This window comes from Parus major, chromosome 21, assembly GCF_001522545.3.
Source record: "Parus major isolate Abel chromosome 21, Parus_major1.1, whole genome shotgun sequence".
NCBI lineage: Eukaryota > Metazoa > Chordata > Aves > Passeriformes > Paridae > Parus > Parus major.
In genome coordinates, this window is record NC_031789.1 from 620533 (window position 1) to 638317 (window position 17785).

Here is a 17785-nt window from a genome sequence, read left to right on the forward strand (position 1 = left end):
TTCATCCTCCCCTCTGCAGCCCCGAGCACGGGGAGAGCTCCAGCAGGAAGGATGGATGGTCTGGAGGGGTGGGGTTCGTGTTCCCCCCGTTTAAATCCACAACTCCTTAACTGTCCCCTGTGGGAGTCACACAGGTCACAAGGATTTTTGTGTGACACAAAAATCAGAACAGGAACACCACACTTCCCAAGTGTGGGTGGGGACCCAAGCACCAAGAGTGAGCTGCTCACAGCTGGGTGACACCAGCACCTGGGACCTGTCCCCAGTCCCTCTCCAGCTCTCCTGGAGCCCCTGCAGGCACTGGAAGGGGCTCTGAGGTCACCCTGGATCCTTCTCCTCTCCAGGTGAGCACCCCCAGCTCTCCCATCTCCCTCTATATCCATCCCCACCTCTATTTCCTCGTCCCCTCAATTCTGGAGGACTTCAAGCGCCAGACAAGGAAATAATTTGAACAATATCTGAGCAGTCCACAATACTCAGAGCACAGGACAGGGAATTCTGTGCCCAGCAAGGAATGCTGGTGGATGCTGAGCTCCTTTTCTCCTTCCCCCTGCCAGAACAGCTGCTTGAACACTGATTTCTCCCCCCTGCCCCAAGAGCTTCCCCCAATTTTTCTGCTTTCCTCAGAGTTATTTTAGCGGAACTCAGGAATTGAAAGGAAAAAACCAAACCGTTGTGGGTGACATTTCCAGCACCAGAAACAGTGTGGGAAATAATCTGTTGTGTTTTCCTGCCTGGACAGCAGGAACAAACCTGCTTTCCCACGCTCTCCCACCTGCATGGGCTTGTCTGCTCCACTCCCCAAAATACCTGGAGTGGGAGCCACTGGAATGAGCAGAGAAAATCTCGGCTTTGGGACAATGACTCTCGCCATGGAATCATGGAATGAGACCTAAAACACACCCAGTGCCACCCCTGCCACGGGCAGGACACCTTCCACTACCCCAGCTCACTCCAGCCTGGCCTTGGGCACTGCCAGGGATCCAGGGGCAGCCCCAGCTGCTCTGGGCACCTGTGCCAGGGAGGAATATCCCAATATCCCATCTCTCCCTGGCACTGGGAGCCATTCCCTGTGTCCTGTCCCTCCATCCCTTGTCCCCAGTCCCTCTCCAGCTCTCCTGGAGCCCCTTCAGGCACTGGAAGGGGCTCTGAGCTCTCCCTGGAGCCTTTGCCTCTCCAGGCTGAACAATCATCACATCTTTCTCAGCCTTCTCCAGGCTGAACAATCCCAACTCAGCCTTTCCAAGGCTGAACAATCCTGATTATCTCAGCCTTTTCAACACAGGCTCTGGTGGCACAACAGAGACCAGCAGCTGCTGAGGAGACCCCTCAGAGCAGCACTGAGAACACGGATTCTGCCACAAACCCCACATTTCTGTGGGACACAGCCCAAATCCAGTGGGACACAGCCCAAATCCAGTGGGACACAGCCCAATCCCAGTGGGACACAGCTCAATCCCAGAGGGACACAGCCCAATCCCAGAGGGACACAGCTCAATCCCAGAGGGACACAGCTCAATCCCAGTGGGACACAGCCCAATCCCAGTGGGACACAGCTCAATCCCAGAGGGACACAGCTCAATCCCAGTGGGACACAGCTCAATCCCAGAGGGACACAGCTCAGCCACACATGGAAACACGGAACCTGAGCCATGGGAAGGAGGGATGAGGTGTGGGGGGAGCTGCCAGGGCTCACCTGAGGCCAGGGGCCGGATCCACTCCTTGCTGTTGAGGTCGAGTCTCCAGAGGTCGTTGAAGGCGGCGTTGCAGCTGCTCTGGGTGCAGCCCCCAAACACGTACATGGACTGGTTGGCATCGTAGTAACACGCACCTGCAGCAGAGCACAGCTCCTGTCACTGCCCAAACACAGTTATTGTCACTGCTCACATGGTTATTGTCACTGCTCACATGGGTATTGTCACTGTCACTGCCCACACACAGTTATTGTCACTGTCCACATGGGGATTGTCACTGTCCTGTGCTCACACAGCTCCTGTCACTGCCCAAACACAGTTATTGTCACTGCTCACATGGGTATTGTCACTGCTCACAGTTATTGTCACTGTCCTGTGCTCACACAGCTCCTGTCACTGCCCAAACACAGTTATTGTCACTGCTCACATGGGTATTGTCACTGTCACTGCCCACATGGGTATTGTCACTGCTCACATGGGTATTGTCACTGCTCACATGGGTATTGTCACTGTCCACATGGGTATTGTCACTGTCACTGCACACACGGTTATTGTCACTGCACACATGGGTATTGTCACTGCTCACACAGTTATTGTCACTGTCCTGTGCCTCACACAGTTATTGTCACTGTCCTGTGCTCACACAGTTATTGTCACTGTCCTGTGCTCACACTGTCACTGCTCACACTGTCCCTGTCCCTGTCCCTGTCCTGTGCCCCACACTCAGATCAGGCTCTTTCCTTTCCTCCCTGCAGAAAAGCAGCCAGGCTTGCCTGGAACCACAGGGTATCCCCGAGCAGGGTGAAGCTCCAGCTTCACTTCCCAAGAGTATTATCCCCTCAGGCAGAGCTCCTCAAAGTGCAGAGAAAACTGCTTTAGAAGCCTGTAATTAATTAGCTTAGCTGTGATTAAGGCCCTCAGCTCGCTGACCTTCCCTGAGCTGCTTCACACAGCTCACAGACCCTGTGCACCCAGGGCTGGGGGTTTGTTCTCTTTTCAGGATTTCATTTAAAAACGATTTATTTTTCATTTAAATGAAATGAAAATTTCATTTTCATTTAAAAAACTCCACTAAAACACAGGAGCAGCCACGGGCACTCCCTCTGCTCCCTGGGGGAAAGGATGAGGCAGCGAGATGGGGAACAGGGAGGGAACTCAAAGATACCAAATCAAGAGATTTTGGCCCCAAAACAAAATCCATGGAGGTGTTTGTAGCATCCAGGCACCTCTGGCAAGAGAGAACTGAAAGGTGGAGCAGGGAGGGCTCTGCCTTGGAGAATTCCAGGTTTCCTGTACAATTCCATCTGGAATAACCCCACAGCAAAATCACTGGGACTGTGCTTTCATATTTCGTTTTTAGGGTAATTTTAAGCTGCTGAAGATAAGGAAGGCAGAGCAGCTTGAGGGGGGAAAAAAATAGGGAAAAATAGGAAAAAGCAAGCCCAATGAAAACTGCATTTTATTCCAGCCTGGAGGGATTCCACAGTGGGATTGTTGGGGCTGTTCTGTGCCAGGAGCTGGACTTTGATGATCCTTGTGGAGCCAGCTCAGGATATTCTGTGATATGTTTATATATAGTTTTATATCAGGTCTAGAATAAATCAGGGGGAATTTGTGCACATCCCTGATGGTTTTAGGGTTATTTTTGTGTGGAAACAATGAATGGATTTAGCTGGGGTTTTTTTTTTTTTCCATGTCCCAGCAGAATTCAGTGACCACCAGAGTTTCAGCACTGCAGAAGTGGCTTATTTTTGGAAATGAATCAATAATTCTGATGTTTGAAGACACTGATGCTCAGAGAGAGAGTTCTGACCAGCTCCTGACTCCCCTGTCCTGAGCAATGAACCACCACAGATTTTCACCTGCAGCAGCTGATAAAAGCTGAGATGACTGGGAAGGGAAAACCAAATGGAAAGCACATCCCCCCTTCACCGTAATCAAAGAACTTGCCTTCTGAAAGGTGGAGAACATGAAATAAATCAACCCATCCAAGGGTTCAAGGGTTGTATTTCCCACTGGAGAGATGGGAAGGAGCCGGCTGGGCTGTAAATCCCATCCCCACACGGTCCTTGGGTTGGAGGGTGACATCCCTTGGGCACTTGCAGGGATCCAGGGGCAGCCCCAGCTGCTCTGGGCACCCTCACAGGGAGGAATTCCTGCCCAGGATCCCATCTAACCTTGTCCTCTGGCACTGGGAGCCATTCCCTGTGTCCTGTCCCTCCATCCCTTGTTCCCAGTCCCTCTCCAGACACTGGAAGGGGCTCTGAGCTCTCCCTGGAGCCTTTTCCTCTCCTCAGGTGAACGCCCCCAGCTTTCCCATCTCCCTCCATCTCCACCTGTTATTACCTCACTCCCTAAACTCCACTGTCCTGCTCCTTGCAGTGCAGGGCCTGGGTGCAGCCCAAAATCCAGGGATATTGAGCAAGGCTGGGTGCTGGGAGGAGCTGCAGCTCTGCTCCAGGAGCAGCCCATCCTGTAAAACAAACATTCCAGCTCTCACCGCTCCCAGCGGCTTTGTCCAACCCACAAATTGCTCTAATTACTTAGCCCGGTGGTGCCACCAACCCCAGGCTCCCTGGAAACAAAAACAATAAATCAGTGCTTAAAATTAGTCACTCCTCCAGCAGAGGATCGATATCCCTGGCACAATGGTCAGCATTCCTTTGCTGCCTTTCCGTTTCTGCATTCCTCAGCCTCCTGACGTGCTTTTCCGACTGCGGGCAGTGATTTCACCCCGTGACTCATCGCCCTGCTCGACCTCACAGGTTCATCCATAAAACAACTTAGTGACTCCTGCAAACATCACCCAAAAAAAAAACCCCAAATATGGAGGATTTCTGCCTCTGAACACTCAGAATTATTGATATTTCCTGCCCTGAAGTTCTGCAGTTTCAGTGAAATGCTCTGACATGTCCTCAGCTGTGTGATCCCTGCCAGGCTCCCACGGCAGCACCTTCCATTCATTATTCCTTATCAAGCACTTCTGCCCTTCCTCCCTCCAGGACTGACAGCACACAGGTTGACCTCCAGCTGCTTAAAATTCTCCTCCTTGTCGGTTTGTGCTCCCTGTGAGCACTTCTGGGACAGTTCTAATCATTCTTGGAAGAGAGAGCCAGCCCCAGACGGAGCTTTGATGGCAGCACTGGCTCATGCCTGGGCGATGACGTCTTCCCACAAAAACTGGCGCATCGCTCATCCCTCAAAAAGGGCTTTGTGAGTCCTCCCCACTGCCCAAACCTCTCTTCCCTCCACCTCAGCTCCCAGTCATCCCTTGGGATTTTAGGTGAGGGTTCAGAGATTCAGTTTAACTTTCCGGAATTGGTGATTTGTAGCTTTGCTCTGGCGCTGGAATCCTGCCCGCAGGCACGGAGCGCTGCCGCAGGGAAAGCAGAGCCTGCAGATCTGGGCAGCTGCTCACAAACCAATCCGTTTAAGTCAGCAAACAAGTTAATCCAGATTAGTTTTGTGCCCACAAAGTGCATTAATAACGCTGCCGTGGCCAGCGGGGCCAGCAGAGCCAGGGCACTGTCACCGAGCGAGGCTAATGTGGATTACATGCTCCGAGGGCAGTGGATTTAGGGAGACAACTCACTCTGGAGCCAGGAAGCTCGTGGCAGGCAGCAGGATAAAGGAAAGAACACACATTGCTCTTTGGGGCAACTCTGAGCCTTTTCCAGGGAATTTCTAGCTGGCCTGAGCTCTGGGCAGTCACAAAAACTGCTAAAATTGAAGGGAAATACATGCAAATGTGAAGTCATTAATAAGCACTTCACTAAGGCTGCTAAAAATGAGCTGTGAACTGCGGAGCCTTTTCATCCTTAGGGAGGGTGAGGATATCTGGCAGAGCACAATGACTTCACCAGAGCTCCCCACAGCGTCTCCCGGACTTGTCTTGGCAGGAGGCAGCGGCTGCCTCATAAATTATTGCTTGGGAAGATGAAAATGCGATGCCTGCTGCTCTGGGAATGGCAGGGCTTGCACTGTCTTTATCTCCCCTTAGAAAAATGCAATTTGCTTCCTGGAAGAGCTGGACCCCAGAGGGCTCTGACCCCGTGCTGGAGCCACAAGGTGGAATTTTTGTTGTGTTTTGTTTTTGCTGGAGCTGGGGCAGCTCAGTGCTACTGCACTCCAAAGAATGGGGTTTATTCCCATCTTTCCCTCAAAGGCTTCAGGTATCTTTTTCCCTTTCTGTTCTCTTCCAGAATCTCAGGAGATTCTCTTCCAGAATTCTCTTCCAGAATTCACACAAACACTGAGTGGTGCTGTTGACTGAGCTGCTCCCTTTTGTTTGAACAGGGCGGGATTGAACAGGGCGGGATTGAACAGGGTGGGATTTGAACAGGGTGGGATTGAACAGGGTGGGATTGAACAGGGTGGGATTGAACAGGGTGGGTTGTTTGAACACCAGTGGTGATGAGAGGCAGCTCCCACAGGGATTGCAGGGGGATTTCAGGGGGATTTCAGGGGGATTGCAGGGGGATTGCAGGGGGATTGCAGAGGGAATTGCAGGGGGATTGCAGGGGATACTCACTGTGTGAGAAGCGCTGGGTGATGGGGGTGCCGGGGTAGGGGTACGTGCGGCTCTCCCACTGGATGTTCCCTTCCTGCACTGCCTTGATGAAGCCGTGGTAGCACTGATGGGCCACACCTGGGGACACAACACCACAAAAACAGTGTCAGCACAGCCACAGCAGCTCCAAACCCCCGTGCCTGCCTTAGAAACGCTGGGGATGAGGGGGATTAGAGAGAATAAAGACAAGGGAACTCTGCAAATGTGGAAATCAGCAGTGTGGCTGGGTCACCACATCCCTGGCAGCTCCAGCTTGGGAAGCAGAGCCTTTGGGAAAGGAAGGAAGCACTGGGATGCTTGGGAGAGCTTGTGTGCAGCCCTGTGTGCTGCACCCTTGTTCCCTCATCACACCCCGAGGGGCAGCTTCCCTTCCCACAAGGAACCTCAGTGCAATAATCAATTTTTAAGAGTGTGAATGCAGCTACTGCCCTGGGATGTGAAAAAAGTCAGAGAGGGGAGACATCAGTGATAAAAGTCAGCAGGGATGCTCCAAGGCTGCCACTAATTCTGTATGAGGGGTGAGAGGCTGCTCCCTGAGGAGACAAAAGGCTCTGGAGAAGGATTCTGCAGCTCAGCAGACGCTTGGTGGCACCTGCACTGACGATGCCACAACCTGCCAAGGGTTTTCCCTGTGCCAGGAACACCCCCAGCAAGAAATCCCACTCCGGAATACAAAGCAGGAAGGGATTTTTAAAATAAAAAAAAATAAAGCCTGGGGGCCTCAAGGAGCTGATGCCCGAGAGTCACACGGGAAAGGGAAGGTGAGATCCAGGACTGCACGGCAGATGTATCCTGGCAAACAGGAAAAATGAACCAGGAGAACACGGAGCAATTGTTTACCTCCAGTGACCTCCCTGGGCACAGCTCACAGGTGCTGGCTCCAAACCCTTTTCTGGCTGGAATTGCCCCAGAAGGGCCCAGCTGCTCTGCACCACTTGTCCCCTGAGGGGTGACACAGCCCACAGCCACGCCGTGCCTCGGGCTGCTCATCCCTCAGCTCCAGGGATGTTTCCCACAGCCCTCTGGGGTGAGTCCCAGACGTTTGTCCATCCCAGCTGCATCCTCTGCAGCCCACTCTAGGAAACAGCCACACACCCACCTGGGAAAGGCCCTTCCCCAGGGCTGGGGGCAGCTGCTGCCCCAAAATGATGCACTGGGCCGTGGTCCCTGCTGGGCTAACTGGGGGATTTTAACCCCCAGCCTGTGCAGCTCTGGCAAAGTGGGAAATGCCTGGGATGTGAGCCATGCTTTCAGATGAGGAGAATCCATAAATGAGCCATCACAAACTGCCAAGGGCGTTCCTCACCTGACACCTGCTCCTGCTTTCCAGAAGGAACACGTTCCCCTTGTCCCATTTCCTAGAATTTAACAGCTCTCATCTGAAACTCCTTGGTTTTTAAATGAAGCTCGTGATTAAAGTGTGCACCCAACAGAACCGTACCAGAAATCACCCAGTATATTAAAATAAAACCAAGCAGAAGGTTCTGCTTGTATCCTTGTCCAATTTTTCCCTCCTTTATTTGCTGTATCACACTTCTCCAGCATGAAAACACCCCCAGGAGGCTCTGGGATGAACGCTGTGCGGAGGCAAAGGAAGGATCTGTGTCTCTGGGCTACTCTTCCAGGAAGCTGGAACATGCACATCTCCACTCACACAGATTTTATATTCCACTTATCTCAGGCAGAGCTGGGGTTGTTTCCAGCTGACAGCAGCAGCTTTGGGAATGTGAATTACTGAGTTAAAGCCACATCAGCCATGGGACACTGGGTCTGGGGAGGAGGCTGCAATCCAAGGTCACCGGTGCAGCACTGGGAGCATCCAAAGGCAGCAAAGGAGCTGCTCTGCTGTGGGGCTTGGCCTTTGTTTCAGTTTGGGCTGGAAGTGACCTCAAAGCTCATCCAGCCCCTGCCAAGGCCCTTCCACTACCCCAGCTCACTCAAAGCCCCATCCAGTCTGGTCTTGGACACTTCCAGGATGGGAATTTGTGGCCTCTGTGGGTTTTCTACGCTGAGAGAGGCTGAGGGGTTCAATCCTGCACAGCCACAGGCCTGCTTTGAGCAAAGCCCCATGGCTGTCAGGATTTCTCAGCAGTCAGATTTCAGAGTTTGGGGGGAAAACAAGAGGCAGAGGTAAAAGAGAGCTGGGCTCCAAATCCCACAATTAAAGAAACGCACTGCCATCACTTGTACCTTTGATCAGTCGATACCACTGTTTGCAGACAAGGGCGGCGGTTTTGTGCTCCTGGTAGGGAGAGAGGAAGGACAGGATGTATTCCAAAACCTCTTCTGGCAGCTCCAGCATCGATCTGGAGCTGGGCCTGGGCTCCTCCACCTCCAGCTCAGTGTGGGGCTCATCCTCCTGCTCCATCGTCCCTTCCACTGCGGCGTCCTCTGGATCCACGGCCATGAAGCCATCGTCGTCACTGTCCGAGGAGCTGGCCATGGCATCCCACGTCACAGCTGGGAAAAGGGACAGTGGGGAGGTCACAGGGAGGGTCACGAATGCACTGAGAGCTGTGTGTCACACCACAGGGCTCTGGCACGGCAATCAGAGTGCAGGATGTTGGTTTTGCAGTAGCTGAGGGTGGTTTAGGAACAGCTTTTTTCACTCCATCTCTCCCCACCCTGCCTCCAGTGGGAAGCACAGAGCCAAAGGCAAAGCCCTGGAGCTGCTGCTCCCTCACTGGGCACGAGGAGACATCACCCTGCCCTGCCCAGCTGGGATGGGGACAGGATCTCTGTGGAATTTCACCCCAGGTGAGCCAGGATCACCACCACATTCACAGCCCCTCCACCCTGTGGAACCTGTTCTGCCAGCGAGGCTGTTCCACCCCAAACAGCTCCTTCTGGGGGAAAATTCCCTGCCTGATTTTCACCCTCCTTTTCCCTGTTATTTGTGGAATACCTGCACACAGCCCTGGCTGGCAGAAGGTGAGGAAAGCAAATCCCCCTGGGATTTACTGCTGATGGAAGGCTGGGATAGCAGAGGTTGTACCTCCAACTATTCCCAACATCCCAAGTGTAAGGTGATACCTCGATGACAGAAAGGTATCGTGGAATAAATCCACCTTAACGAGGGGCTGTGTCCAATTTGGGCAGCTGGCACTGTGTGAGGTTAAATCCATGCCTGTCACTGCAGGACAAACCCCTGGGCTCCCTCTCCTGGGGAGCAGCCAGCCTGTCCTGAGGACAGCAGCAGCACTTTTCCTTCCCGAGGTGCCTGAGTGGAGAGCAAGGCAGGCAGCTGCTGCTGGATCAACAGCCCAAGCCACAGGAACAGCTCCTGGGGATGACACGGGCCTTTCCTGCCCAGAAATTCCCTTTTTATCCTTTCCCAGCACAAGGAAAGGACCCAAAGCAGGGTGAGCTTGAACTGCCAGATCCACACAGCTCATGGGATAAACCCAACCTGCAGCAAGCCAGGAAGCAAAGCAGCTCCTCAACAGGGAACACAAGACACAGCTTTTCCCCAGCATCCTCCAATAAAAGGACAATATCATTATTTTTTTCAAACCCTAACCATCCCAGAGAATACAGCTGGAAGGAATTTAAGTTATTGGTGTTTAACATGGGTTACTCAACAGGATAAATATCCCAATATAGAAATATCCTGATAAAGAAATACACTGATAAACAAACCCCATTAAACCACATCAGCTTGGGTCATTCAGCTGATTTATAAATGTGGTTTATTTATCAGGAATAACCTGAGCTGTCACTCCCAAGCCAGGGTTTTCCCACGCTGTGGGAATGGCAGGCAGTGGAGACACAGACACATGGAAAGCTTTCCATGGCAACCAACGGAACTGGAAGATTAAACCCAGGAAAACAACAGGTGACAGCATCAGCCCCCAGCACTGTCAGGTTCCTTTGGAAAACCCAATCTTTGGGAGGAAGCATGGCAGAAGCTGGCACCCCAGCCCATGGCATCCCAGCCCATGGCATCCCAGCCCAGGGCATCCCAGCCCTCATCATCCCAGCCCTCATCATCCCAGCCCACATCATCCCAGCCCAGGGTATCCCAGCCCTCATCATCCCAGCCCTCATCATCCCAGCCCACGGCATCTCCCAGCTCAGAAATCCCTGCTGTGACAGGGGAGGCTGGAACCCAAACGCTGCCTCACAACTCGCACCGCTCCCCGGGGACTGAGGGATGGGAAGTGGGGGAAAAGGGAAAAGTGGAGCTGTGCTAAAAGATAATGGAAGAATGGAGGGTGGGGCTTTTTCCAAAGGCATCCATGGCTGAGGAAGTGCCTGTGCTTCCATCCTAGCACGGCTCGGGGTGCAGAAGGGCAGCAGGCTCTGTCCCTCCATCCCTGTCCCTCTGAGCAGCTCCCCTGGAGGTTTTGTGCCAGAACCCAGAGCAGGAGGGTTCTGCAGAGTGAAACCTCGGGAATTCTGGCACCAGGGATGCTCCTTATCCCTGCAAAACAGGCAGTTCCAAGAGGGATTCCAAGAAGGGCTTTCCCCCCTTCTTTCCCAAGAGGAAATTGGTTTTCTTTCATACAAGTCACCCAGGAAAAGAAAGGATTCCTAAATTCCATCCACAGGGTTGAAAATTCCAGTATTTCTCTGTCTGTACAACCTCCCTGTGATGGTTTTGCCTGTTAGAACAGCGAGGTTTAGAGGCTTTGGGAAAAAATCCCAAATTATGTCATTTTTACTGCTGCCCATCATCCTAGAACAGCTGAATTTTGGTTGATATTTCTGTAATAAAAAGGTACCAACATCCCAGGAATTCCTCCCAGCCCAGTGATCACCGACCCTCTGCTATTCCAGATTCCTGCTCGTTTCTTTCCAAGGTTTCAATTAAAAAATAAGCAGCAATGTGACATTACAAAGCAGGATTTATTGCACAAACAGCAAAGCAACTTACGAATAAATCCTGCTGAATGTGTTTTCCCACAAAGTAAATGCACTGAAAACCAGAATGAAAACGTGGAGGGGATTTATCCTGGATTTACTGGTGGAACACAAATCAGGGAGCTGGTGTTTGAGGGATGTTTTGGTGTGGGGTTCACAGGAAAAGGGGAAGCAGCAGAGTTTAATGACACCACACTTGAGGTGCATGTAGGGAAATAATAATAATTATAATTATAAAACCTCATAAATGGCTCCAAAGCTTAATAAAAATCTTAATAGATCTTAATAAATATGCAGGAAATTTATAATGGAACCACAAGGAAAACACTTCAACTGCCCCAAAATCCAGCCTGGTTTTGCTCACATGCAAAACAAGTCTGAAAACACAATTCCTGTGAGTTCTGTATTTCCCTTTCCACACCAAAAAAGACAATCCTAAAATACCCCATTCAGAATGCCATGAAAAGAAGCCCAAATCTCCACCATCCACCAACCCCTCCACTTGTTAGGGATGTATTTGGAGTTAGGAGAATTTCCATGTTTTTTGGACAGTGTTATTACCCCTAAAAGAGCTGGATTTGTTTGAGTCCTGCCCAAAGCTGCCTTGCTAAGCCCTGGCAGCACAAGAGGAGCTGCTGGGGTGCAATAATCGGCTGTTCCCCATTCCCGTGCTCCCGAAATCCCCTGAATTTAGGAATTCGGGAGGATTTCGGGCTCGCACACTCCCTCTGCCGGCCCCTGCCAAGCCCTGGATCCCGGTTATCCTCACCTCAGCTTCTCCCTGCTCCATCTGCGAGCCCCAAAACCTGGAATAACCCCGTGGCAAGTAAATAAAAGGCTGGAAAATTGAGTTTTTCAAGGGAAAGGGCAGCTGCTCCTCCTGGTGTAACATCTGCTGTAGGAGGATGAACTTTAAAGGATAAAAACATTTAACCAAACCTCCTCAGGATGATTTATTGGCAAGGATTCCTGACTGGGAATGCTGAGCAAACACTGGGAGATCCTGGGAATTGCTGTCAGCCTTTCCTTCGTCAGGGGAGCACATCAGGAGTTGGAAATCTGGGATAATTGTTTGGACAGCCTGTGAGAGTGTCACAGCATTCCCGGAGTTCTACAACACCTGGAACCTCCCAAAGTCACTGAAATGGGCTCATGCACGCAAATGAAGGGAATTTCGAACAGAAGTGTGAGGAGAACACAGCCACTGACCTAAATCCAGCTCGCTCCTGCTCATGTGAAAAATCAGCCTGAAAACACAACTCTGTAAATTCTGGATTTCCATCCAGCCCAATGTCCGTGTCCAGGTCCAACTGCCCGGGCGGAATAACCAAATGAAAGATGTGGAAATGTCTTAGGAAAGGGTTTGACACCAAAACAAACACCACCCAAAGCACACTGGATGCCTCAATTCCCGATTTTCTGACAGGTAAAAAAGAGGCAGAAACGGGGTTAAATGCACAGGGAATCCCAGCACAGGGAGGTGTGAGGGGCTGGGAACAGCACCCACAAACCACCAGCAAACCCCAGCCACAACTGAGCCACAACAGGAAAACACAAGCCAGGGATTCCACTGGAAACAGATTTAATGAGTCTGACCCACCCAAGGGGCTGGAGGAGAGGATTTGCTGCAGTTTCCACTCATTTGAGTGGAATAAATGAGAGCATTTGCTCTTGTTTTGTACAGGATTTTCTTATTCCTCAGCTAAGGGGAAAGGCAATGCAGGGAGAAGCAGAAGCACTGGATATTGGGGATGAGGAAAGCAGGAGCTCTCCTTCCATCCTTTGTGCTCAAGCCTGGCTCTTTAGGGAGCCTAAATATCAAACACTGAGAAAGATATGACAAAAAAGCACAGTCAAATCCATAATACGTGAATCAGCAAACAAAAATTCAGGGAAATTGTGCAAATTTCAAGTTCATCTCTACCATTCAATGACAAAATGAGATCCCCAAGGTGTTCCTTTGTTACCATCCTGTCACCCCAACAAGGAGCATTAACCAGCACTGACCCGAGCAGAACGGAGCAATTCCCTCACATCACATCCAGGAACCCTGGGATCCCAGAGCATCCAGGAATCCTGTCCAGAGCAGCCACAGCATCCCCTGTGCCCCTCCTGAGACACAACTCTGCAGAAACCTGAGAGTCTGGGAGGTTTCAGGAATTGCCAGCAGCTGCTGGGACTGGGGAAGAAAACACCCGGCCCAACAGCAGCTCTGGGAAGAGCAGGATGGATCAAAGGTTGGAGGAACTGACTGCAGAAATTCCACAATGGATGAGTGATGCTGCACCTGGTTCTCTCCTTCCAGGTGTTTTGGGCAGGTGGCAAAAGGCTCCAGCACCAGGGACAAGAAAAGGCAGCGATTCTCACGGCCAGCCCCTTCCCTGGAAGCTCAGCACAAGGATAACTGCACCCAGAAGGTTCATGAGCCTCTTTTAAAGCACAAATAAATCACACTGCAGGCTCTCCAGAGTGACAAAACCCCAGCTGGAATGATTAACCCGTGTCCCAGATTCCCTGCAGTGAGAAGTCTGGGGAGGGACAGCTCTTCCTGCAGCCAGCCCAACTTCACAGCCAGGTTCTGACATTTCTGGGCTGCTTTTTACCCAGAAAACCCCAAACCACTCCTCAAACCAGAGATGATCTTCTGCCCACTGAAACCTAATGGGAGTCAAAATCATGGGATGGTTTGGGTTAGAAAGGACCTTAAAACTCATTCCATTCCCTGCCATGGACAGGGACACCACCTAGATTTGCTCCAAGCCTCATCCACCCTGGCCTGGAAAGAAAAGCTCCAAATAAACAAAAGCAGCTCTGCCAACTCACCTGAAGCCTCAAATTATGAAAAAAACTTGCACAAGACAAAATGAGGCAGGGAAATACTTCCAAAGAATTCTGGAAGCCAGGGAGAGATGCAGTGCATTGGAACTGCCAGTTGCTGGTGCCTGAACTGCATCCATGTTTCCCTTGGGGGGAAAATGAGGATTCGCAGTCACAGATGTTGCAGTGGGAGTTCAGTAAGCAAATACAAATATTTAAAGATTACCATCGAAATGGGGGAGAGAACAGAGTCCAGAGCAGCTCCTGAAACAGCAAATTCCCAATGGGAAGAGCCCTGATTCCTGCAGGTTGCTCGACACGAGCCGCGATTTTCACGTGGATGTGTCACCCCTGCTCTGCTTTGATCCAGCAACGCAGGGAGTTCAAAAGGAATTCTGACCTGGATTTCCCAACTCCATCACAAGCTGTGCTGGCTGCTCCTGGCAGCACAGCCTGGATACTGCTGGGGACAGCCCAGAGAGACGCCAGTGGCACTGCTCGGGGTGGGAAACGCGCTCTGAAAGGAGAAACAGCCCTGGAGAAACAGCCCTGGAGAAACAGCCCTGGAGAAAAACCCCTGGAGAAAAACCCCTGGAGAAACAACCCCTGGAGAAACAACCCCTGGAGAAACAACCCCTGGAGAAAAACCCCTGGAGAAACAACCCCTGGAGAAACAACCCCTGGAGAAACATCAGCAGTTCCCAGAGGCCTCTTTCCAGCTTTTATCCGGATCTGGGCCAAACCTGGCTCCAGCTCCAACACCTTTCCTAAGCCCTCACAGCCATCTCCAGGTGATGCTGCCGTTCCCAAGTCAAAGCCCAAAGCTTACCCACCTCCAGCCTCAGGAAAATCCTGAATGGATGTTTTCCAACACAGCCTGCCCTGACGGAACACACAGGGAAAAATCACTTCCCTTGGAGGCGCAGCTCTGTTTACACAGAGAGTGGGAAGCCTTTTCCAGCAGCCCTCGCTCACATCCTGTGGAAGTGGCTGGGGTGGAAGCGGGCTGTGCCCAAAGCCAGCGCCTCCTGGAAGCCCTGGGAACAGAACTCCAGGGATCAGCCATGTGCTGGGAATGCACAGCCAGCCCATCCCCAGCTCGCACTCCAAACCTGCCGCCGCTGGCACTCCCGGCAGATGTGCAGACTGCTGCATGCCTCACGTTTCCTGGGATTAAGGATGGGATGAGCACCGCATCCCAGCTCTCCCTGGGAGCAAACACCTCTCCAGAAGGTGATGCAGAGGCTGAAATCCCCAAATCAAAGGTCACACACATTCAGCAGTGGGAATAAACCAACCCCACCTTCATTCCAAGCCCAGGCAGGGCAGGAACACGTGTCCTGTGGGTGAGCTTCCTTCAGGGGCTGCTCCTGCAGCCAAACACAGCGAAAAACGGAGTCCCAGGCAATAAACTCGAACTAAAATTCAAAATCGTACACGCTGCCTGTAAAAACCCATGAGAGAAAATGATAAAACCGTCCAGAGCCTTTCCAAATCCGAGAGCTTCACCTGCCACCCTGGAACAGCAATGCTGCCTGGGTGGAGTCACCTGTCAGGGAAAACTCCAGGGAGCACAGCAGGAAAAACACGCACAAACATCCCTGCTATGCCAAAACAACCATGGGATGTGGCTCTGCCGCCACCTGAGCACGGAGACACACAGCTCCCGGAGAACAGGATGGAATCCAACGTGACGGAACAGCACCGTGTGCGAGACAGCCACCACCCTGCCCTGGAAAAGTGTCCGGCTTGGACGGGGCTTGGAGAGACCTGGGATAGGGGAAAATGTCCCTGCCCACGGCAGGGATGGTCTGTAAAGCCCCTCCAAGCCCAACCCCTCTGGATTCTATGGAACAGCTGGAATTCTGCCCAAGATTTTGCTCTCTTCTCTCCCACTCGTGACACCAAGGAAATACCAAGCCCAGGGGGACATAACCCAAGGGGGAAATCCCGGTTTTCAGCCTTTCTCTGGCATCAGCATAAGGAAAAGGAAGGAGAGATGGTGGTGGGAACACCCAGGGCGGTGGGAATGAGGAAATCTCCCACTCTGGCCTTTGATCTCCAGAAGGGCCAAGCCCCGGCTGCAGGGGCTCTGTCGCGATATAAAGCACTTTGTCAGGACAGCGCAGCATCGCCCCCGAGCCTCAGCTTCCCTGGGAGGCTTTTCGTGGGGAAAGGTCCTTCCCACCCAGGGCACGGATTTAGGTCAGCAGCTCCTCCAAGAGAATTCCCTGCAATTCCCGTCCCTCTCAGCCAAGGGAAGAGTTCCAGCTGCTGACCCGAGCCGGCTCCCAGCGATGATTAAAGCACAATCGGCATTCCCGGCCATCCCGGGGTTATCTCCCATCCCCGTTCCACACACGAGCACTCCCGACTCCCCTTTTGTCCCTGCACCGAGCGTTCCTCGGAGATCAGCCCATTAACACCGAAACAGCCCGGCTCCCCCTGCCCCGCTGCAAAACGCGAGTGGGAACCGCGAGTGGAGAATCCGAGAGGTTCGGGAGGATGAGCTAATCCTCCTGCCGAGCCCTGCAGCGCTGCTCAGCCCAGCCCCGCCGTGCCAACAACAGACCCCACCAACGCCGTTCCCAAAGCCCCGAGCGCACACAATGGGGCAGCGACACCCCAAAACCCCCGGGGGAGCCGAGCTGGGCACCTCGGCTGCTGCCAGGACCGAAATCGAGGGATTCACACACACACGGAGCCAGGGGAGATGCGGATTCGCACGGAGAACAAGCGCAGACTGAGCCTCACCTTTGTTTTCACACGTACCCAAGGCGAGCTGAGGTTTTGGGGGCACCCCCAGCCATGTCTGCCCCCCAAAGAGCCGTGCCTCCCCCCCTAAAAAACATATTTCCCCCCAAAAAAGCCATGTTCCCCCAAAAAAAGCTGCTTTCTCCCCCTGAATGCCCTATTTTCTCCCCAAAAAAGCTATTTCCACTCCCCACCGCCAGCCTGTGTCCTGGCACTACCCCATGCCAGCACTGAATTTTGGGGAAACGGAGCTTTTCGGGGAAAAATGGGACTTTTTTTTTCTCTTTTTTTGGGGAGGCGGGAGGGGAGATTATGGCTTTTTTTTTTTAATATGTTTTTTACGGGGCAAACGTGCCTTTTAGGGGGGGAAACATGGCAATTTTGGGGAAATCATGGCTTTTAGGGAGGAAAACAGAGATCTTACGAGAGAAGGATGGCTTTTTGGGGGAAACACGAGGTTTTCTGGGGAAACATGGCTTTTAGGGAGAACATATGGCTTTTCTGGGGAAACACGAGGTTTTTGGGGAAATGCCTTTTTTTGGGGAAAACATGGATTTTTTTTGGGGGGGAAGAAACGTTGTTTTCGGGGGGGAAGCTTGGCTCTTTGGAAAGGAAACACGGCTTTTTTAGGGGGAAACAAAGCTTTCAGAGGGACAGGCTTTGCTTTCTCCCCGTCCTGAGGGAGCCCCCGGGGCCGCCTTCCCCTCGCACCCCGGAGCTGGGAAGGGGCTTCCCCCCGCCCAGAAAGGGCTACAACCCCTTTACAACCCCCTGCCCTCCGCAGCGACCCCCAAACCGCTGGGAGGAGCTGGGACAGGGGCTCCCCTCACCCTCCACCCTCAAATGTGGCCCCCTCCACACCAGGCCTGTCCCGCCCCGAGGGGCCCGTCCCGCCGCTCCGCTCCCCGGGGAAGGGCCCCGCCCGGGGAAGCCGCACGGCGGGGTCGCTCTCACCTGCCGCCGGGCCGAGCCGGGCCGGGCCGGGCCCTCAGGGCTGCGGGCGGCGGGGCCGCTGCGTCGCCCAGGTGACGGCTCCGACCGGCGCCGCCATCTTCCCTCCCCGCCCTCCCGCCGCTGCCCCGGCCGC

At 52.8% G+C, this 17785-nt stretch overlaps 1 protein-coding gene across 3 annotated transcripts in view; it reads right to left on the reverse strand.

Moving 5' to 3' along the window:
* The window catches only part of FBXO42 (F-box protein 42), a 35858-nt gene extending 18093 nt beyond the window's left edge, over positions 1–17765 (reverse strand). For 2 of the 3 annotated variants that reach the window (XM_033519261.1, XM_015648521.3), the window contains exons 1-4: positions 17653–17765; positions 8455–8724; positions 6226–6342; positions 1697–1831 (exon numbers count right to left, since the gene is read on the reverse strand). In XM_033519261.1, the coding sequence (XP_033375152.1) occupies positions 1697–1831; positions 6226–6342; positions 8455–8707 (505 nt within the window). In that variant the 5' untranslated portion in view covers positions 8708–8724; positions 17653–17765. Of the gene's footprint in view, positions 1–1696; positions 1832–6225; positions 6343–8454; positions 8725–13950; positions 14098–17652 lie in introns of those variants that run through there. The other variant, XM_033519260.1, reaches the window with a different exon arrangement.
* Positions 17766–17785: the final 20 nt, after the last annotated feature.